This window comes from Zychaea mexicana (genome assembly GCF_025766255.1).
Source record: "Zychaea mexicana strain RSA 1403 chromosome Unknown BDB00scaffold_27, whole genome shotgun sequence".
Classification (NCBI taxonomy): domain Eukaryota; kingdom Fungi; phylum Mucoromycota; class Mucoromycetes; order Mucorales; family Lichtheimiaceae; genus Zychaea; species Zychaea mexicana.
This window is the reverse complement of record NW_026516690.1, coordinates 147,540-167,226: the sequence shown is the minus strand read 5'-3', so window position 1 is coordinate 167,226 and position 19,687 is coordinate 147,540. Positions and strand designations below refer to the sequence as shown.

The following is a 19,687-nucleotide window of genomic DNA, read 5'->3' as shown; positions in this document are numbered from 1 at the left end:
ATCTTAAAGGACGACGGGCCGAACACTTTTTTAAGTGGGCTCCATGTGTAAGCACGCATTATAGTGCCCCACCACCGCCATGTATCCTCCATTCCCTGCATATCACCCATCAACTCCATGTATCTTATAATACCAGTATCAGACAAAATTTAGCACAAAAACATGCACATCATCATTGTCGCCAAGAAAGTTATGTAGTAAATCGTCTACGCAGACCTCGAAATATGATGATACTGTTTTTTCCGTAGGCTCTTTTATTCATGCCTGAATTTCTTTTTGCCTTAGCATAAAACATCGTAGCACATAGTCAGCTGTTTATCTTATTTTCCACGGTTGCAACATCACCAACTATATAAATCACTCCCCACCACTTTACTACTACTCTTTCTGACGTTGTTGTATACATTATGTCAAGACATCCGTAACACATTTTCATATAGTCATGCAATTGTCGCAATATGGGCAGCTTGTTTGCTTACTTTTTCCAGTACCGCTATTCATGAACAAAAAGATACTCCGAATTTTTTTTGGTTGTGACGTCGTCCCGCCAACAGATTTTGGAGGGATTGCTGCCCAGGCAAACAAAAGTTCTTTGGACAGACTATATTACTGCAAATTAACTCCCCCCTCTCTCTCTCTCTCTCCACCTATCTCCCTTCTCTTTTCTGAAATAGTCTGCCAACCATGCTTGCCACCGCTCTTTTGAGACGTAAGAAAACGAACCAGAAAAAAAGAACGATTAGACTACAACAACCGTTATGATTGTTACATACACAGCCCCCCCAAAAAAAAACTTGTTACTCATTGTATATATTATACACGCCGTTGTGTATATAACTAAACAACAGAGGCTGGTCGTCGTGAGGCCACCAAAGCCGCCTCCGTGGTCCAACTTGTAAGCACCTTTGATAAATATTACGTCGACGCGTTCTATTCGACACTATTAACACAATCTATTTAATTGAAACAAAAAAAACCACGTATACATTAGCGTTCGATTCACGATTTGACGTTCCGCAAGAAGACCGGCCAAACCATGCTCAAGTATGGTCGCGGTGGTCGGTAAGTAGGACACTGGCAAATTTGGTTATTTGCTCTAATCACATGAGAAGCGCGTTGGTTTTACTCATAATACCTGTACCGATTCTGTTTGAAATCACGAAATTAACGACGACGACAACAACAGTTCCAGCACCAACGGGCACATTGCTACTGTTTTCGGCTGTACCGGTTTCCTCGCCCGTTACGTTGTTCAGAAGCTCGGTAAAGTGTCCTGTTTTATTTTTATTCGGCCAACAGACGCGGATGTATAATATTGAAAAACCAACACGTACACATGAAAATATTATAGCAAGACAAGGTACTCAAGTCGTTGTTGCCTACCGTGATCCCGATGAGGCCCGTCACTTGAAGGTCACTGGTGATCTTGGTCAAATTATTCCTTTGGTAAGCTTATTACGACTGTGTAAAAAAAAGTGGTCATTGTTCTCCGGGTCTATGTATATTGAACCTTGTATGTGCATATTTCGACATTAGGAATTCGACTTGAGAAACCGTGAGCAAATCATGGAATGTGTTCGTCACTCTGATATTGTCTACAACCTTGTGGGACGTGATTATGAAACAAAGTAAATTATCAGCCTTTTTAAGATTTTTGGGAATGGATCAAGGAAAGAAAAAAGCGAGCGAGAGGAAACAAAGTAAAGGGGGACATTTGCAAAGAACTAAATGATTGGTAATTTAGGAACTTTACCTTCAATGACGTTCACGTGGAGGGCTCGCGTCTTATTGCTGAGGCATCTGCTGAAGCTGGTGTTGCCCGTTTCGTTCAGGTCTCCTCATTGAACGCTTCGGAAGACTCGACCTCGGCTTTCTTGCGCACCAAGGTTTGTTACATGTACACATAGCGTTCAAGTATATACACCTTTTTTTTTATTGACACGACCATGTACTTTCTTAGTACTTGGGTGAACAAGCTGTCCGTGAAGTGTTCCCTGATGCTACCATTGCACGACCCGGTACCATGTATGGTCACGAGGACCGATTCTTGAACAGAATTGGCGGTAAGTTCTCCAAAAGAGAGAGAGAGAGAGAGAGAGAGAGTATAGGAAACACGGGTCTTATCTACCCTCGATAAAAGAATAATGCTTATACAAATTATCCCCGGGTTTCCCCAAAATGCAGGTGGTGAAGGATGGCAATTCTACGTCAACGAGGGCAAGACCAAGATCTACCCCGTCTCGGTAATGTGCAGACCCGCATAGATAGAGAGAGAGATTGTGATGTATGTTATTAATTCCGAATACTCTATAGGCCATTGATGTTGCCCAAGCCTTGGAAGTCATGTTCCTTGCTGACTCGACTGCTGGCAAGACCTATGAACTCTACGGGTATATGATCCGATGACTTACTATATAATATAAAAAGAAGGGCGTGTGTACCATGTGTCTTTATGTACTGATAAGAAACAATGACATATTGTTTACTTTATTTTATTATTTTTTTTACTATAGTCCCAAGGCATGGACTTACGAGCAGATCTTTGAATTGGCTCGTGAGATTGCCATGAAGCCTCTCCCGATCCGTCCGTTACCCCTTCCTATTGCAAAGTAAAAGTCAAAAAAGGAAAAATTGAGTCTCCCTCTGTTGTGCATGATTAGCTAAATAGACTCATCATTTATTTTTCTATACAGGTTCGCTGCCACGCTTCTCGATAAGCTTCCTTACAACCAAATGATCAGCCCTGATCTCATTGAAAGAGTAAAGTGTCAACAAAAGGAAAAGAAGCTAAAATAGATGAATACTAAAATCTCTCAATCTTTATAATAACTAGATGACCTTGGATGACAAGCCCACACCCGGCGCTCATACCTTCAAGGATTTGTACATTGAGCCTGTTGATTTGCAGAACCTTGCTATCCAGTACCTCAGACGTTTCCGTAGCAACGCCGTCTTTGATCTTCCATACGAGAAAGGTGAAGGCGAGGTCAAGAAGGGCTTGTACCATGTTATCGATTAAAATAAGCTTTCTTTATCATAAAAACACTAAAATCAACTAGAAAATATATATACACCCCATTTTCGTTTTGAAACTCGCACAAAACACTCTATTTTTTTTCCCATACTCTGTGTGTTTATTCTCGGGATCATTCATATTACTCTTAGTTGTGTATGTCGAGTGTTTACAAGTGTGGATGGTGGTTTGATAAATAATTATTGGCGTGGAGAGAAGGAGTAGGGGTGTATAGTATGATAGATAGAATATGTTATGTACATGGAGAAGAGGGTGACTTTATATTGTTTACGTATATATATATTATTGATTGTTTTGTTTATGGTATTACGACAAGTGATTCATATTCCCTTGTGTCATTTTCCCCCTAGTGTAACACCAGCACCACCCATCCATCGTGTGGGCCACCTCCGCCGCCGCCGCCTGGCGTAATTACATGATAAGCATTATTTTCGTGGTATGTAATACGACGACGACCACCGCCGTTGAAAGTGCCTTTCATTATCATCATCATCACCCATGTGCGGCTGTGCCGAGAGTGATGATGATGATACGCCGGGTTGTTCTTCTTGTTCGAGAATGATATCCTGGAGCTCGTCATTATCGACCCGGTCATCGTCATCGTCCAGAGGAACAAAGAATGGTGGTATTTGATGATGATGTCGTCGCCGTTGCTGCGGATGATGGTGATGTCGTCGTGATGGCGGGTGATTCTTTACAATACCGGCTCGTCTGGCTGCTGCATGCAATAGCATGTCACCAAAATCATCTTCCATGACGATATCTTGTTCTTCATCATCATCATCATCATCTTGTTTGTCGCTTCTGTAGTAATAATCATAGTCATTGTCGCCATAGTAACTGCTGTTGTGTTGGTTGTTTCCATAGTAACCTTGTTGCTGCTGCTCTTCTTGCTCATATTGGTTCAAATCATCAAAGCAAGCATCAAGCCAGCTCTGTTCTCGTTGCTGTTCGTCGAGGTCTTGTGCTTGTAATGAGGATATTAACATATGGTCGTTGTCATGATGCTGATGTTGTTGTCTATTACTGCTGTTGGTGATGGTGGGATCATTGTCACGATCGTCGTCGTCGTCGTCGACAGGGTTGTTCCAGATAAGCGGAGACGACGGAGGTTGTGCAGTGAGAGCATTCCGTATCAGGACAAAGGGTAGCAGGGAGTGGTTGTTTTGTTCTTGAAGCTTGTGGAATGAGAGACAGATGATAAAGTCAAGGTCTTTTTGCTCAGTCGCTGTTGTTGATTTTGACATGATCGATTAATAATGAAGAGAGAAGAAGAAGAGGAAAAAGGGAAAGGGAAAGAGGAAGGAGAGAGAGGGCTATCAATTATTGAAATATATATATATATACAAATGCAATGCGGGGTTTATTGGCTAAAGTAAAGAAGATTATGCGGCAAACAACAACCCATTGCTCCACCCCATGACCCCATTATCGCTGTGTATTTCCCGATGATTGTCATGAAGAAACCTGTGCAGCAGGCAGCAGCACCCCAAGCCAGTCCAGGCCAGGCCAGCCCCCCACCACGCCCTATATCATCATCGTCATCATCGTCACCATCATCATCCGTTATCCCATGATTGTCTGTGTAACTCTCATCCTATCCTTCCTCTCTCTCTCTCTCTCTCTCTCTCTTGTCACAGTCATGCAGCTACCACACCACTGCCTTGGTAGTTTGTCGTTGTAAAAAGCCTTTAATGGGGGGGGGGGGTTAGGAAGTCCTTATATCAAGAGATTGTAAAAAAAAAAAAAGAAAAAAAAAAGTGAGTGAGTATCTGTGAGTGTGTGGTGACTGAGAGAGAGAGAGGGGGGGGGAAGCGTGTGTGGGAGGGTAAAGGTAAAAAAAAGTAGTGAGAGGGAGTAGATTCTCACAAACGGAAAAACAGCACCACGCTTTCTGTTTATGGGCCCTTTTTTTTGTTGTTTTCTGACTGGAAATCGGGTGATGGTAGCGAGACAAGTGTGTATAACAGAGAGAGAGAGAGAGAGAGATAAGGAGGCGTTGTGGTGTGATAGGTCTTCTTTATGGTGCCAGTGTGTGTGTGCTCTGGTGGGAGTTCTGTTTGGTAAATGATTCGACTTGTGGATAAGAGGATGGGGTTTTTGCTGCTGGTTTACATGCTATCCAGACGTTGGAACGATCTGCCTCCGCGCGGTCGTTCGTTCAGCTTGGGATTCTTCTTTGCAAGAATATCTAAAGAGTATTCAGTATTCTCTCTTTCTCTCTCTCTCTCTCTCTTTCTCCAACACGTGTGCATTCACCCTGCTCACCTTTGTCCATGGAAGCGTGATCAAAGTCGCAATCGTGCTTGTCAGGATAACGATGCGAATCGCAAAAGACGTAGTCGCATCGACACTTGTTGCTCAATTGTTTCGCTAATGGAATCTATCCATTGCCAACACACTTGGAGGTTAATCTCTTTTTTTTTTCGTATAGACATTCTAAAAAAAAGAGTAACCTACTTTGCTTCGACACATGAAGCATCTGCCAGTATTCTTTTGAACAGGTTTGCTCGGAGGTTGTTCTTCTTGTTCTTCATTGCTCGCTTCGGCTTTCGTTTCGGTAGTGGTAGTAGTGGTTGCTGGTTGTTCTTTTAACTTTTCTTGTTGCTGTTGCTTTTGCTGTTGCTGTTGCTGTTGTGATGATGGTGTTGTTGTTGTTGTTGTTGTTGTTAAAGGTGTCTTTAATTCTTGTTCATGCTTTTCTAGCGATGGTTTGGTGGTGGTGGTATTATTAGCAGCACTGGCAGCAGCAGCAACAGCAGCAGCGGCGGCAGCAGCAGGATTCTCACGAACTTCTTCTATTGGGGGGAAACCGTCGGTAAGTTGCTATTGCTGGGGATGTACACTGAGGATAACAAGAAGAACCAAAAAAAAAACCGACCTTCTTTTTTGTTCTGTTCCGAATGCTCTCGGAAGCATTTGGAGCACATGTTGTTGTAGATTTTATTGCCGTAGAAACCACATCCGGCACTGCAAGGCAGAGGGACTTCGGGTGCTTTGTTGTCTTCCATTGCGTGCGTTGAAAAGAAAAAAGTGAGAGGGGGGGGCAATAAGAAGATATGGAGGGAACAAGAAAAAAAGACAAGTGGTGTGGTTTGTTCACCAAAAAAAAAAAGAAAGAGAAAAGAGAGAAAAAAAAAAGGGAGGCCCAAAAGATTTTGGGAAAGATGAAATTGGAAAATGGCGTAAGTGTAAGCACCACCCACTCTGCCCAACACGTTTAACACACTCACACACTCCACACTTTGTACTTTTTTTTCTCTGAAACAGGGATGGTAGGTGGATGATTAATAACAGCCATGCGCTAGACTACGAAGCATGTCAAGATTTTACTGGGGCTGCACTGAACTGACGATGGAAAATCGGTGATGGTAATGACTGACTGGGCTGACTGACTGTGATTAACAGTGTGTGTGTGTGTGTGTGTGTGTGTGACGTATTCACAAGGAAATTGTTGCGCAGCTACTTTTTCGGGGGGGGGGGTGGATCCTATCGATCGGGGGGAGGGGGTGCCCCCCCCCCATTGAGTCAAGAAACGGGCTTTTGCACCAATCGCAGCGGAGCCGGCTCACAGTGATTCAGCGTCTGAGCTGGGGGCGGGTGGGATGCTGTGTTGTGGGTTAGGAGGAGCAAAGAAACAGTCGATAATGACTCATGAGGGCCAAAGATTTCCACTCGTCCTTTTCCGTCTTTCGAATCTTTCTGTGAAAAAAAAATCTTGTTTATTTTTCCACTTCTTTAAAGTTTCCACAAAACCCCCATCGAAACGAAAGGCTCCTCCAGTATATAAAAAGGAACAACGCTTAACTATTATCCCACCCACTCTTCTTTTATCTTTGCTTAAACCCTCTTTTTCTGATTGTCCACCATGTCTGTTATTCCCATCCTCTCCCGCTTTTAAACGCTCGCCCTCCTCTCTCGTCTTATCTCTCCTCCCACAAGGCTTCTTTCTTTACCCAAACTGAACTTGTTTTTTAAAAAGAAAGCAGCCCTTTTGTCTCCAAACTTCTTTTACTTTTTTATTTTTTTGACCTTTAAGAAAACTTATCCAAAACGAGGCGTAGCGCCGATAACATAACAAGCAACTACGACTACTACTACGCCAAGCAACCAATACAATGAACTCCCACCACAACGTTGCGCAGCCGCTTTCGGCAGTCACACCAGCTATTACACCTGCCGCCGCTGCTGCTGCTGCTAGTGCTGCTAGTGCTGCTGCTGCTGCTACACTTGCTGCGCATCCTATTGGTACAAGCTACCACCACAACGATCTCAATAAATACCCTGCCTCTTCTTCCACTTTACTTTCGCTTTTGCTGAACTCGACCATGCCTCACGCAACCAACACCACCACCACCACCCCGACCACTTTGACACCTCCTGCTCAGCCAAACAGCAATCCACACAAAGATCTTATCCAGCAACAGAAACAACAACACCAACAGCAGCTTCAGTACCAGGAAAAGCAACGGGCCTATGTAAATGCACTTGTTGGTACGTAGTTAAACCTTAATTTTTTACGTTTCCCTATTAACAAATGCGTATGCAAACAAACTCTCACACTGCCTTTACAGATGTCACTGTACAGGCCATTGCGTCCATCTGGCCTAATGCTACGAGCACACCTGCTGCGACAAGCAACAATCGACCCATTGCCAACCTAAACACTTTTCTACACCACATTTTGAAACATTCCCGCACGACCCATTCCACCTTGCAACTTGCGATATTTTATCTGTTCCGCATCCGTCCGAGAGTGCTGGAACGCCGCAACGACGACGTCTACATTTCGTGTGGCCGACGCATGTTCCTTGCAGCCCTGATCTGTGCGCACAAGTTCCTTCAGGACAAGACGTACAAGAACTCGGCCTGGAGCAAAGTCAGCGGCCTCAGTGTTCCCGAAATCAATCATGCCGAACGAGTCATGCTTCAGCTATTAGATTGGTCGCTCTATGTCAAGAAGGACACGTACGACCAATGGATCCTCATGCTGCAGAACCATCTCAAGTTCCGTGTACCTACTCCTGTCACCCATAGTAGTACTAGTAGTAGTAGTAGTACCCATGTCGCAGATGAGCAACACATGGAATGGCAAAAGCGCAAGATACCCCCACCAACAACAACAACAACAACAATAACCGCGAATGCTTCATCCTCTTCTTCATCATCATCTGCTACGACGCTATTCAAGCTCGGTATGCCTACGCCTGTGGAGGAAGTGGGTCACATCAAGCACGCACTGCCCTGCAGAGTCTCTTTGCTGTCGTCTCCCCCAGAACGTAAGCGCAAGGCTTCAGACGCTTGTCTTGTCTCGCAGTTGGCTACAAAAAGAAGACTTGCGTGATACAAAAGGTCCTTTTTCACACAACAATAGCACACACGTTGAGAATAGTTATAAACGCAGAATGTAATACATTTCTCTCGTTTTTATCATACATTCCTACTACTACTACTACTTCCACTACTACTACTACATACTACTCTCTTTCTACTGTACAAACAAACTACGTATCTTTTCTTTTTTTTATGTGAGGTCCATCTCTTTTTTTTTCTTCACTTCCACCCCTTTCATTGTCCATATTTTCTCTCTCTCTCTCTCTTATGAACCGGAAAGCTAAATGTATTTGTAGCAGCCTCTCTCTCTCTTTCATGGAATAAAGCATTTCCCCCCTCCTCCTTCTCATACAGCCTTTTTTTGTATCTCAAAAAAACTGAATCTGCCATTCTTGGGAGAAAAGAGGGTTGTTGTTGTTGTTGTGACTCATAACATTTCTTCTATTTGGACAAATTCCGAGGGGAGGAAAACGGATGGAAAAAAAAGCTCTTTTTTAAATAAACACGCTACTTTAATGAAATGACATTATTTCTTTTTCTTTTTTTTTGCATGATGGATTCATTGTGCCCCAGAAGAGGCCGGGTGGATTGCCCAAACATGGATTATGGGCCATTTTGCTTTCTTGCTTGATCTTGCCTCGATACCCGAAAACCCAATAGGTGGGCCGCCAAGCATTTGCAAGTCAGCTTATTTTTATTGGTTTCTGACCCGTTTGGGGGGTGGGCAGGAGGGGACGGGGGAAAGCTGCACTTTCTCGAAGTTGTGTCTCCCCATCATTATTTTTTACATTATTTCTATTATTATTATTACTATTATTGTGTCATACACCTGCAGCACTCATTCAACAACAACCCTTTTTACCAACACCAACCCAATCGGAGAGATAAAAACTAAAAGTCATGTCCAGCATCCGAGAACAAAAGGCTCATCAAACTCTTGATCAGAGTTCAATGCCCAACTTTAATTCTTCATGGGTCAACTACAAAGGTATTATTACATGTATTCGACTCTAGTTTGTTCATCTCATCCTAACTCTCGCCCTAACACTGTTGTTGCATAGGCGCATGGTTTACCACATTGTTTATCATTTTACTGTTAAAGACTCTGTTCTCGGTCATTCCGTTCATTAGTGCAGAAGCAAGTTGGACTTTGACGAATCTGACGTTTAACATTGTAAGTTCTTTTTTGTCTGATATAATGTATATGATTAGGATGTATGATTAGGATGGGGGAAGAGGCATGCTTGTTATATATAAGCAGATATGTCACATATCAACGTGTGTTGTTATTATTATTATTATTATCAAAACTAACGATAAAGTACAAAAAATAAAGGGCCAATATATCATGTTCCATTGGGTACAAGGTATTCCATTCGAAAACCATCAAGGAGCTTATGACGGGTTGACCTTGTGGGAACAAATTGATGGAGGTGTCCAGTTTACAGCAACCCGCAAGTTCTTTACGGCTGTGCCGATCGCCTTGTAAGTTTTTGCCACGTATTTTTTTTAATAATATGGCCCCAAATAGTTATTTTTAACTTGTAATACATATTTAGGTTTTTATTGAGCACGCATTATACGCATTATAACCTCGTCTTGTTGGTCATCAACTTTGCACCCTTAATGTTGGTGTTGGTCGCTAAATTGCCTGTCATGCACAGAGTACGGGTCTTTGGCATCAACAAGATCGATCACGTCGTTGATTAAGCAACATGGACTCACAGGGACAGACTGAGAAGGACAGGCAGGCGAGGAAAACCAGAGGAAAGAGGAAAACCAACAGAAAATAGAGGGTAAGAGAGAGAGAGAGAGAGAGAGAGAAAAAAAGAGGGGAGAAGAGTCTTTTTTGTTATCCAACCTTTTACTTTCTATATACTACCACTACCACTCACCCCCCATCTTCCCTGCACCTCGACAAGACGCACACGGACACTCTTTCTCTCTCATACCTCGTTCTCTTTTTCTCTTTACCCTTTTCCAACATCTACACACGAACTCTCTCTTCACCACTTCTATAGTACCAAAGGAAAAACACTCACACATACACACACGTTCAAAGACGCATCAACACACCTTTCTTTCTCTCTCTCTCTCTCTCTCTCTACAAGCATTTTGACACACGTGCAACACTCTATCTCTCAATGCACGGTTACTCTTTCCATTCATATACACCAGCGCAATTCACACTTGACACTCTTAAGCATTTGCTCTTATTTTTTCCAACCACCTTTTCTTTTTCTTTTCGTCCACACTTTCCCCCTCCCCCTACTCCCCTTTTTTTTCATTTTCAACGTTCTTTTTCTTTTTAACCAGCCCAATTTCGTTTTTTTATGTAAATACAACTTTTTGTAATATCGCGAATGGAATCTTTTGTTTTCTTTACAAAGTGTGATGGTTGCCATGGAAACGCCAAGTGATGGTTGCTACGGAAACATTAGTGGCTGCTATATGGAGATATATAGTAACGGTTGTCACGGAGACAAAGCTGGGTTGAGCATTCATTCAGCAGTAAACTTTTTTGTTGACAGCCGTCGTCGCACCAGCAGCACCAGCAGCAATAGCAAAGCAACCACCAAAAAGAAAAAATCTTTTTTTTATTATCTTTCCTTTCCTCTCTATTTTCTTCCAACATAAAAAATGCTGTACATTATTGGATTAGGATTGTCCGATGAGGCAGATATCACTGTCAAAGGCCTCAAGGCCGTTCAATCCAGTGAACGCGTCTACCTTGAAGCTTACACGTCCATTTTAACCGTTGGCAAGGAAAAACTTGTAATTTCATAAAGATCTATTTTCCATTTTTTCTTTTTTGATTGATTACTTTGATTGCGTCCAAGAATTAACGCAACACGACGCGCACGCGAAAAAAAAAACCAAATAAATAGGAAGAGTTTTATGGTAAACAAGTCATTATTGCCGATCGTGAAATGGTTGAATCAGAAAGCGACACGATTCTTGCGAATGCAGATCAAGTCGACGTCAGTTTTTTGGTTGTTGGTGATCCTTATGGGTAAATTATATATATTAAAAACGATGGGGTTCGATGATCCAACTATGACGTATATGTATATCTAAAATTCCCAAAAAACAACACCCCCCCCCCCTATGTGAATTGGGGAACATTATAGTGCTACCACACATACAGATCTCGTCATTCGTGCGCGTGAGTTGAATATTCCGGTCCAGGTGGTTCATAATGCATCCATCATGAACGCAGCCGGTGCTTGTGGACTGCAGCTGTACAACTTTGGTCAAACGATTTCCATTGTGTTCTTTACCGAAACCTGGCGTCCCGATAGCTTTTATGATCGGGTCAAGGAAAACAAACAGTTTGGTTTGCATACATTGTGTCTCCTCGGTAAACTACTCATCAAATATTCTGCATAACACGGCATCATTTGTTTTGCTGATTTGTTTTTTGTCTTTTTTGAAACAGACATTAAAGTCAAAGAACAAAGCATTGAAAATTTGGCAAGGTAAAAACCAAAAAACAAAACAGTTTAAGCATGGGGTTCATAGATTTCTAATCCTTGTTGTTGTTTTTGGTATAGAGGACGTAAGATCTATGAACCACCACGCTACATGACAATCAACCAAGCTGCTGAACAATTGTTGGAGATTGAAGAGAACCGAGGCGAAGGATTATGTACGCCCGAGACATTGGCTATTGGATGTGCACGGATAGGCACACAAACACAACAGATTGTGGCAGGATCACTGCAAGAGTTGGTGGACGTGGACTTTGGTGGACCGTTGCATTCGCTCGTTCTCGTAGGATCAAAGATGCATCACATGGAAGCCGACTTTATTCGCGAATATGCGGTCGACAAGACCAAGTTTGATGAACTCGTTGCCAAAACCTCTGCCTCTGCATAAGAAAGAATGATGCAACACTTCTAATTTATGTACAATAAGAACAATAATGATCATGATGCAATCATTTCATCAGATCCCCTCTCTCTCTCTCTCTCTCTCTCTCTCTACCTTGCTTACAACCCCCCCCCAGCACTCACCCACACCGATCACACCAAAACCCAACTACCAACCCCCAAACAACAACGCGTGGAATACAAATAAAAAAAAATTAATTATAAATATCAGCCGCTGCATGAAAGAAAAAAAAGCAACAGTGTTTCACTTTTTTCTTTTCCTTCTTCCACTTTTTTATTAATTTTCTGAACAAAATCATGGCTGCAAACTCAAAAGACGCTGAACGAAAGCTCAACCAGAACATTGACAAGGCATCTGGCGCTGCTCAAGATGAAGTCTCTCGCTTGCGCGCCGAACTTGATGACTTGCGTGCACGAGCTCGCCCAAAGGTCGAAGAAGCTGAATCGTTCTTAACTTCGCCCAGTGCTCTTGGTTTCTACAAAGGTAAATCCCTCTCTTTTGTTGTTCTTGTTGTTGTATTAACCCTGTCATATTAACTGACATATCCTGCACTAGGTTTCGTTGTAGGTGTCGTTGTTGTATTGGGCTATGCCAAGGCAAACGGTGGATTGCGTCTGTAGATAAAACACACAAACCCTTATAAACTCCTTCCCCCCACTCACACTACTACTAACCGTTGTACGTATTGGATAAATTAACAACACACACAAATACATATAAATTGCCATATATACAAAGAGAAGGTCTTTCTATTTTCTCCACTATGCAAATACTGTGTTTTTTAACTGTGCGCGGACACAAAAGAGTACTGAACAGACACTCGGGAGTGTCAATAAGCCCTGTCATCGTCGTCGTTACACTCTCCCCCCCCCCACCCACTCCGCCTTCCCGTCCCTCCTCCTTTTTACCCAACCCTCTCCATGTTGAGGCGTTTTGGTTTCGGACGATCATCATCTCTGGATGTAATCCTCGCAAAGCCTCAAGTCAAGCTCGAAGAGCTGTTTGAAGACAGCGATCAACTTTTACAAGAAGTGCATTTGCAGAATCCTCGGCTAATCAGTTTGTACGTTCACGGCTTGTCTTTATTTATTCCTCATCAAAACCCGTTTTATACAAGAAAATCTGATCCTGTCAAACCTTTAACTACTGACCTCTCCAGTTTACGACAACCGAGTGTTCTTTCGCAACTCGTCAATTACATTGTCAGCGAACGTATCATTCCCCCCAATCGTCTAGCCCTTCTTTGTTAAATAAAACAACCAAAACGACAACGACACCCACTACCAAGTCCGAGAATCTAAACGGCAACCATAGCAAGAAAAACGAAGGAAACAACAACAAGAAGAATAATCATGTATATATCGCATGTGAAATATTAGCAGCAGGAATACCGGCACTGATGGATGGATTGGTTTATGCACACCCGGAACTACTTACAGTCTTGTGGGCCATCCTGGATCAGCCATGTAAGCTGACACCACGTCAGATGGCCGGATTCTGCAAAGTGAATGCTATCCTACTTCAACGACGGACAGGTGATCTGGTCCGTTTTATCGAATCTCACAAGGATATCGTGGTCAAATGGTTGAATCATATATTCAATTATGAGGGTGCTGGCGTGCCGTACTTGTCGGATCTGTTGATCGCTTTTGTACAGTGCGAGAGATTACCTGAAGGCACAGGAATTGGTCAGGTAAAATTAGTTACTGGGCACGATGGAGGTTGGGGAAAATTGATACTTACTAACAGTCCCTTCTTGTGGTTCTATACAGTGGCTAGCGGATCATGGATTATTGACGCTGCTGGTGGATCGAATGCAGCCCCATTTGGATCCTTTGGTAAAATACCATAAAGTGGCGGACGGAAGAGTATTGAAGACAGTCAAGTGTAACTAACCTTATACGTTGTGTATGTATATGGTATGTTCTGGTATAGAACCATGAAATTGCACAACAGATGCTGTGTGATATCATTTTCAGCAGCGATACATCCAGTGCCATGATTACCGAACTGACAAGGTTGGTTTTTTCAAAACATGCATGTGTACGATGGGATGGTTGGGCTTTTTATCCTTATAGTTGTGAAGGTGGCTGCTGATCACATTGGGAATGTTTTTTTCCCTTCTATCTAAAATATAGCTTAGTGACTATGAAACGGTTGGCAGGATACATGTTGGATTCGACAGCTCCTCATGCATCCAATGCATTGATATGTGGTACAGGCGTTATTCGTGGGTTACGTCAATACAGTGAGAAAATGTAAGTGAGATGATTATCTGGGCGTGCTAAACCTAGGACTCACGTTTCCTTGATCATCAAGTATTAGCAACTCCATGGTGGATCCAACAATGCTATTTTGTCATGCCTTGGAAACATTTACGGAACGCATAGGCGATTTGATGGCTTTACTCGATTCTCCACGATCATGTGTAAGTCCCTGAATAACCTTACAAAGAAGAAAAAAGTAACAACGCGGAAAATAATTAGCAGCTTTGGGTAATATTCATAATTGTCAGAAAGAAGCAGAAAAAGACGAACGACTGGGGCTAGAACGGCTATCGATTTGTGAACTGTTGATGGAATTCTTATACTGTGCAAGCGTTGCGACTGGTGAAAAGGGAGCAAAGCTGGCAAATGCGTATAGACGGGCTGTGATTGAACACAAAGCGTTGATCCGTTGTTTGGTAAGTGTGTCCCCTCCCATGGAGAAGCAAACAAGGATAGTAATGATACGTAAAACTACTTTTTTTTATAGGATCTTTTTTTCGCATTTCCATCGAACAATATCTTGCATAACACAGTGTATGCGTTGATGCGTGACATTTTACTTCGAGAGCCGCCACGACCTGTCGTTTTGACAAAGGATCACTTGGTCATCGAGGTACTGGTTCGTGGTCGATTGATGGAGAGGATGTTGGATGCCTATGATGCAGTGTAAGTGTCTCTATTTTTTTTATATATACTAGAGGAAGGTTGGGCAAAGCTGGAAAGAAACTCCTTTGAACTTGAATACTAAATCAATTGTAAACAGACGGCAGCAAGGGAAAACTCGACCTGGGTATATGGGTCACTTGGCACTACTCTCAAATGATATACAACGTGCTCTGGAAGAGATATACCATCCCGAATTAGCAGAATATCTCGAGCACAATGACGCGTCCGCCCAAGGAGGAATGTTGTTGACTCGATGGTTTGCACATTATGAACAACTTGGTCAAGAAATCAAGCAGAAAATGTCTTTTAATAACGAAGCAGTCTTTTGGTCGGTAAGTCGATATCAGGAACTGATGGTAAGAAAACGTGTTATACTGGACGTCGTACACACACCTCAGCGAGAGTCAAGAAATAGAGACACTTACTTGCCTGAGCTCGTTATTGTCTATGTAGGATGAGACAACTGCAAGGATATACGATGCACCCGAGGTGACCACACGACAAAAAAAACAATGATGATTCCTCATCATATACCCCTTAATCTTCTACTATTATTATAGTTTGCTTTCCTTCATAACTGTGATTCCCCTCCTCCACAATTTTTGTTATTGTTGTTCATATTACATATTATTTGTCAATCATTATAGAAGCAAAAATCTCTACCATTCAAAAGAAAAGGGTTCATTTACTCTTTGATTAGTTTTTCCTTGTATTATCTTTTAACTATAACTATAGATTGCCACCGGCGATACAATCAATTATATATTTCGGCAATCTGGTCTGTGTGGTAACCCTTTATACAACATCTAGAACTACCTACGATGCAGTCGTCATCTTTAAAGAGCTATGATATGCCCTCATCCCCTCACCCAGAACAGAAAATAGCTTGCGCGCTTCCTCGAAATAAGAGCTCATCTATGGTTTCAGCTTACAAATCGATTAATCAATTAAAAAGCCTGGAATCGTGTATGCATGTGTGTGCACCTTGCTAGCAATAAGCTTCACTGATCTGTATATATGCGCAGCAGCCGGCAGAGCGCCGTGTGTATCCCGCAGTCCACTTTGAATGACTAAGCGCCTCCATATAAAAAAGTTATTTAGGAACTTTAATCTTTTATTCTAGCATGATGCAATTCCTTCAAAAATTGTGCGCAGCAAAAAAACTCTCATCGTTTCCCGCTATGACTCATTATCTATGCTGCGTTGACATGAAAACAACGTTTCCGAATCTCCCCCTTCCTCCCTATTTGGCTGGGTCCGTGAGTTACAGGTAAAGCGGATGTTGATCTATCTAATCACGTTCAAAATATTATTATTTTTTTCGGAATAACGTATAAGTTTAAAATTTACTAACATGAAGGGCAGCTTTTTCCTATTTTGTGAGTAAATCAAAATTGGAGTCGGCATGATATTTGATGAATAATGCGCCATTCCATTTCAAAATGGATGAAATGATATGAATAGATAGATTATGGGGGGTGGGGGATACCATGGTGACTCTATTTTCTTTTCTAAAAAGAAGTCTCCATCCGAGGGTCTGTAACTCTCTCCCATGGAAATAAAAGCCGAGAGAAGGTTCATGCTGAGCTGAGAATTATAAGGTTCGCTTCCGGTTTTTCGGAATACTGTTTTGTCGGTGCATTCCTCTTACACAAAGAGGTTTTAGGTAGCGTAGATGGCAATAAAAGATGTGATGGCGCGTATCAATTACACCAAATCTTTCCTTCCCTCTTTTGTAGCTCGATCTTCGATGCACTGACTTTACAACCGGCGCACTATTTTGATCTTTTCGTATTTGCTGACAAAGGGTTAGATGAAGAAAAATGGCGACTTGTCGTAACGGGTGCAGCACTTTAGTATTTTGCTCCATTATTATAATAAGCCTAATTATAAAGATGTACATAATATGCTGTGATTATGATAGCATTTAATGCCACCACAATGCACCCCCAATTATTCTCCCCTACTGTTTTGTAAGATTATCTTTGAATATTTTTTAACCACTGGCAAACCTACCACCTGCATGAGCGGTTTTTGTATTTTAAAATACAAGTGTTACAGTAGTATCTGACAGACAAAGGGTTTTAGAATAGTAATACTACCGCTTAAATACATCGCCAACGAGACTACCATACACCTACACACTCATACTAATACTAATGTTGCTATACTTTGAATAATAGTTAAAGTATTAAGATGTATAGAATATACATTGCTTCAAAATTCGATTAAACGACGAAGGTGCTTTGTACATTACTTATCTTTCTTAAACCAACAAATAGCAATCACACGGGAAGCTGCACTGTATGCATGACTTGCAAAGAGTTAAGCTTTACAATAGTTATTCGCAATGCTTCTAGAGAAACTTGTTAATGAGTTTGCTTGAAGAGTAGAAGAGGGAGTTGCGTTGTATATGAACAACAATGGTTTCCTTTATAGTGTACTTCTTGAACAGGTTAATAGAAAAGTTGCTAGCTAAGTGCAAGTCCAGCGGACTCGCTAAATCACCAATTTCGCTAGATTTAACAGAAAATAATAGCTAGTTGACACTCCAGCGGACTCGCCAGTAGAACTTGTAAAAATAAAGTCGGACACATTGTCTGTTCTTTCCGTCAATCTTTTTTTCTTGTGTAAAATGAGCAACAACAACAACAACCGCCACAACAGGAACAGCAAGAAGAACAGCAAGAAGAAAGCGATGTTATTTTATAGGAAAAGGTGTTCGGATGGAGGTTAAGAAAACAAAAAAACGAAAGGAAGAAAAGGAAAGAGGGAAAAGGAGAGAAAAGGGTGAGGATGGAAGTAGGGTTTATGTATCCCGTTCACCTTCCATTTGCCAAAGATGCTCCATGAGAACATGTCTCAAACGATCATGCGTGTTTACATCCCTTATTTCTGTGTGACGTCGGATGAAATCTTGCAAGATGGATGGATTTTCTCTCGCTTGATCGAAAACTTCTTGCGAGTATCTCCATTCATGCAATGTGCGCGGATAATGTGCGCGAGAAATCCGGATCGTTTTCGACTGTCATGTTATGAAGAATCACACATGTCTTCATGATCATGGTGAGTTCTTCCAGCTTCCACAATCGAGCTGGTTTTGTACCGAGCTTAAGGGTACCAAAAGCTCTTTCAATATCCTTTCGTGCGGCCTCTTGCATTGTTTGAAAAAGCTACACCGCGAATATTCAAATCATAAGAGAAAAAAGCATGGTCTCCACAATATTGTTCACTATTGGTTACTGCTCAGATATAAGTATATACCACTACCACGATAAATCAATTTCCTTGGATAAACATACCTGGGAGGAGGTGGAGACATAGTTATCACTTTGAGCAAGAAACGCGGTAGCAATATCAAGAAGGCTTTGAGCTCGTGGACCGTAAAAAAGACAGCTTATATAACAAAGTATGAATGAGCTCCGATTTCTTTCCATATTGATGCTAATGTATTCATTTTAAATAAACACAAATGATCGTAAATATGCTCCACAGAAACCAGCCTTCAACTAGCCATTGTCCTTCTATGAAACTATCATGAATCATGAGTAAAGAAACAAGAAAGTTTTTCATACCTGTTGTTTTCTTCCATGCGGGTTCGAAAGAGGCTTGACCAACGCCGCCCAGCGAGGGTAGATTCCATCGGCAAGATAGTACCCCATGTTGTACTCGTGGCCGTTGATGGAAACAATCACCGGTGGCGCACATCCAGCAGCAAGATCGGTGAAGAGGTGCGATTGCTCGAGCACACTGATGTCATTCAATGTGCCGGGGGCATCCAAAAAAGACGTGCCAGATCCACAAGTCATGAGTGGCAGCTGCTTCCAATACCACAGTGGGTGCCTTCTCCTTGCCAGAATACTGCCCATGCCATGCGGTAGGGCAGTTTTTCCATCTCCAATGCATGCAGTCCACTGACCCGAGCATGTCTGGAAAGCCACGCTTCTAATTGAATGCCAAGATCTTGCGGATATCATCCTCGTTCGGCGTGCGCAAGTACTCGTCACCAAAAGCAGCAATAACCGCAGCGCAGAATCGTTTGAGGCATTCGAGCGCCGTCGACTTGCCTGTGCGCACATACTCGTCGGTTGCATCTGCTGGGACACCATACGCGAGTTGTCTCATCGCTGAAGTAATTTTTTGATACGACGAGAGGCCGAGTTTGTGAGCGGCGTCGCGTTTCTGGACGAAATAATCGTCCTGCTGCTTCACACCCTCCATCACGCGCAACAGCAGGTCTCGATCCATTCGATACCGGTTTCTGAACATACGCGCCGGATACGCCGGGTCTTCGGCAAAATAATCTTTAAACAGACGTGCATCCAATTGCGATGCGATCTCAGTGAGCCGTTTGACGGCCAGGGACAGATCCACGATGCTTCTTCTTTGACGCATACTCCTGTTGGATCATATGGTCGATCTCTTCCATGCGACGTTTGAACACAGCGATGCGACGCTGCTCTTCTTCTTCTTCGTCAACAATAAGCTTCAT

At 42.4% G+C, this 19,687-nt stretch overlaps 8 protein-coding genes across 8 annotated transcripts; 6 read left to right on the top strand and 2 right to left on the bottom strand.

Moving 5' to 3' along the window:
• Positions 1 to 600: 600 nt before the first annotated feature.
• BDB00DRAFT_818246 (uncharacterized protein) lies at positions 601 to 3,100 on the top strand. The gene is made up of 13 exons (XM_053123133.1): positions 601 to 709; positions 849 to 895; positions 992 to 1,062; positions 1,187 to 1,263; positions 1,352 to 1,446; positions 1,537 to 1,628; positions 1,745 to 1,886; positions 1,961 to 2,063; positions 2,185 to 2,243; positions 2,314 to 2,390; positions 2,514 to 2,609; positions 2,694 to 2,760; positions 2,834 to 3,100. The coding sequence occupies exons 1-13, from the start codon at positions 685 to 687 to the stop codon at positions 3,017 to 3,019; spliced, it is 1,137 nt and encodes a 378-aa protein (XP_052980746.1). The 5' UTR covers positions 601 to 684; the 3' UTR covers positions 3,020 to 3,100.
• BDB00DRAFT_818245 (uncharacterized protein) lies at positions 3,101 to 4,664 on the bottom strand. Its single transcript, XM_053123132.1, has one exon. It carries the CDS (start codon positions 4,279 to 4,281, stop codon positions 3,460 to 3,462), a length of 822 nt encoding a protein of 273 aa, XP_052980745.1. The 5' UTR covers positions 4,282 to 4,664; the 3' UTR covers positions 3,101 to 3,459.
• Positions 4,665 to 4,671: 7 nt separating this feature from the next.
• BDB00DRAFT_938263 (uncharacterized protein) lies at positions 4,672 to 6,217 on the bottom strand. Its single transcript, XM_053129275.1, has 4 exons — positions 5,916 to 6,217; positions 5,495 to 5,832; positions 5,303 to 5,417; positions 4,672 to 5,225 (listed from the first exon to the last, which is right to left on the bottom strand). Exons 1-4 carry the CDS (start codon positions 6,043 to 6,045, stop codon positions 5,146 to 5,148), a joined length of 663 nt encoding a protein of 220 aa, XP_052980744.1. The 5' UTR covers positions 6,046 to 6,217; the 3' UTR covers positions 4,672 to 5,145.
• A 1,378-nt stretch (positions 6,218 to 7,595) lies between these two features.
• BDB00DRAFT_739343 (cyclin-domain-containing protein) lies at positions 7,596 to 8,099 on the top strand (the record flags this gene model as incomplete). The annotated part of the gene is made up of 1 exon (XM_053118435.1): positions 7,596 to 8,099. A coding segment is annotated over one exon (504 nt), but the record flags the coding sequence as incomplete, so codon positions are not given.
• Positions 8,100 to 9,268: 1,169 nt separating this feature from the next.
• On the top strand, positions 9,269 to 10,078 carry BDB00DRAFT_761894 (ORMDL family; the record flags this gene model as incomplete). The annotated part of the gene is made up of 4 exons (XM_053119296.1): positions 9,269 to 9,356; positions 9,430 to 9,542; positions 9,705 to 9,853; positions 9,928 to 10,078. The coding sequence occupies 4 exons, from the start codon at positions 9,269 to 9,271 to the stop codon at positions 10,076 to 10,078; spliced, it is 501 nt and encodes a 166-aa protein (XP_052980742.1).
• A 697-nt stretch (positions 10,079 to 10,775) lies between these two features.
• On the top strand, positions 10,776 to 12,480 carry BDB00DRAFT_305260 (diphthine synthase). The gene is made up of 5 exons (XM_053116857.1): positions 10,776 to 11,143; positions 11,257 to 11,381; positions 11,500 to 11,729; positions 11,808 to 11,847; positions 11,923 to 12,480. The coding sequence occupies exons 1-5, from the start codon at positions 11,009 to 11,011 to the stop codon at positions 12,245 to 12,247; spliced, it is 855 nt and encodes a 284-aa protein (XP_052980741.1). The 5' UTR covers positions 10,776 to 11,008; the 3' UTR covers positions 12,248 to 12,480.
• A 78-nt stretch (positions 12,481 to 12,558) lies between these two features.
• Positions 12,559 to 12,882, top strand: BDB00DRAFT_871308 (uncharacterized protein; the record flags this gene model as incomplete). The annotated part of the gene is made up of 2 exons (XM_053126815.1): positions 12,559 to 12,745; positions 12,830 to 12,882. 2 exons carry the CDS (start codon positions 12,559 to 12,561, stop codon positions 12,880 to 12,882), a joined length of 240 nt encoding a protein of 79 aa, XP_052980740.1.
• A 253-nt stretch (positions 12,883 to 13,135) lies between these two features.
• Positions 13,136 to 15,884, top strand: BDB00DRAFT_818228 (SIT4 phosphatase-associated protein-domain-containing protein). The gene is given in 11 exon segments (XM_053123131.1): positions 13,136 to 13,325; positions 13,422 to 13,452; positions 13,470 to 13,955; positions 14,035 to 14,100; positions 14,198 to 14,280; positions 14,401 to 14,520; positions 14,582 to 14,690; positions 14,778 to 14,945; positions 15,017 to 15,195; positions 15,293 to 15,551; positions 15,649 to 15,884. 11 exon segments carry the CDS (start codon positions 13,183 to 13,185, stop codon positions 15,709 to 15,711), a joined length of 1,707 nt encoding a protein of 568 aa, XP_052980739.1. The 5' UTR covers positions 13,136 to 13,182; the 3' UTR covers positions 15,712 to 15,884.
• Positions 15,885 to 19,687: the final 3,803 nt, after the last annotated feature.

What these genes read in the sequence shown, in the direction of transcription:
- BDB00DRAFT_305260 (XM_053116857.1), top strand. Translation starts at nt 11,009, where the DNA reads ATGCTGTACATTATTGGATTAGGATTGTCCGATGAGGCAGATATCACT. An exon ending in GTTGTTGGTGATCCTTATGG is followed by an intron (nt 11,382 to 11,499) that starts GTAAATTATATA and finishes GGAACATTATAG; the next exon opens with TGCTACCACACATACAGATC. An exon ending in AGCATTGAAAATTTGGCAAG is followed by an intron (nt 11,848 to 11,922) that starts GTAAAAACCAAA and finishes TTTTTGGTATAG; the next exon opens with AGGACGTAAGATCTATGAAC.
- BDB00DRAFT_818245 (XM_053123132.1), bottom strand. Translation starts at nt 4,281, where the DNA reads ATGTCAAAATCAACAACAGCGACTGAGCAAAAAGACCTTGACTTTATC.
- BDB00DRAFT_818228 (XM_053123131.1), top strand. Translation starts at nt 13,183, where the DNA reads ATGTTGAGGCGTTTTGGTTTCGGACGATCATCATCTCTGGATGTAATC. An exon ending in ATGATTACCGAACTGACAAG is followed by an intron (nt 14,281 to 14,400) that starts GTTGGTTTTTTC and finishes TCTAAAATATAG; the next exon opens with CTTAGTGACTATGAAACGGT. An exon ending in CGTCAATACAGTGAGAAAAT is followed by an intron (nt 14,521 to 14,581) that starts GTAAGTGAGATG and finishes TTGATCATCAAG; the next exon opens with TATTAGCAACTCCATGGTGG.
- BDB00DRAFT_818246 (XM_053123133.1), top strand. Translation starts at nt 685, where the DNA reads ATGCTTGCCACCGCTCTTTTGAGAC. An exon ending in CCGCCTCCGTGGTCCAACTT is followed by an intron (nt 896 to 991) that starts GTAAGCACCTTT and finishes CGTATACATTAG; the next exon opens with CGTTCGATTCACGATTTGAC. An exon ending in CGGCTTTCTTGCGCACCAAG is followed by an intron (nt 1,887 to 1,960) that starts GTTTGTTACATG and finishes GTACTTTCTTAG; the next exon opens with TACTTGGGTGAACAAGCTGT.
- BDB00DRAFT_938263 (XM_053129275.1), bottom strand. Translation starts at nt 6,045, where the DNA reads ATGGAAGACAACAAAGCACCCGAAGTCCCTCTGCCTTGCAGTGCCGGA. An exon ending in GCTTCATGTGTCGAAGCAAA is followed by an intron (nt 5,418 to 5,494) that starts GTAGGTTACTCT and finishes GGCAATGGATAG; the next exon opens with ATTCCATTAGCGAAACAATT. An exon ending in TCACGCTTCCATGGACAAAG is followed by an intron (nt 5,226 to 5,302) that starts GTGAGCAGGGTG and finishes AATACTCTTTAG; the next exon opens with ATATTCTTGCAAAGAAGAAT.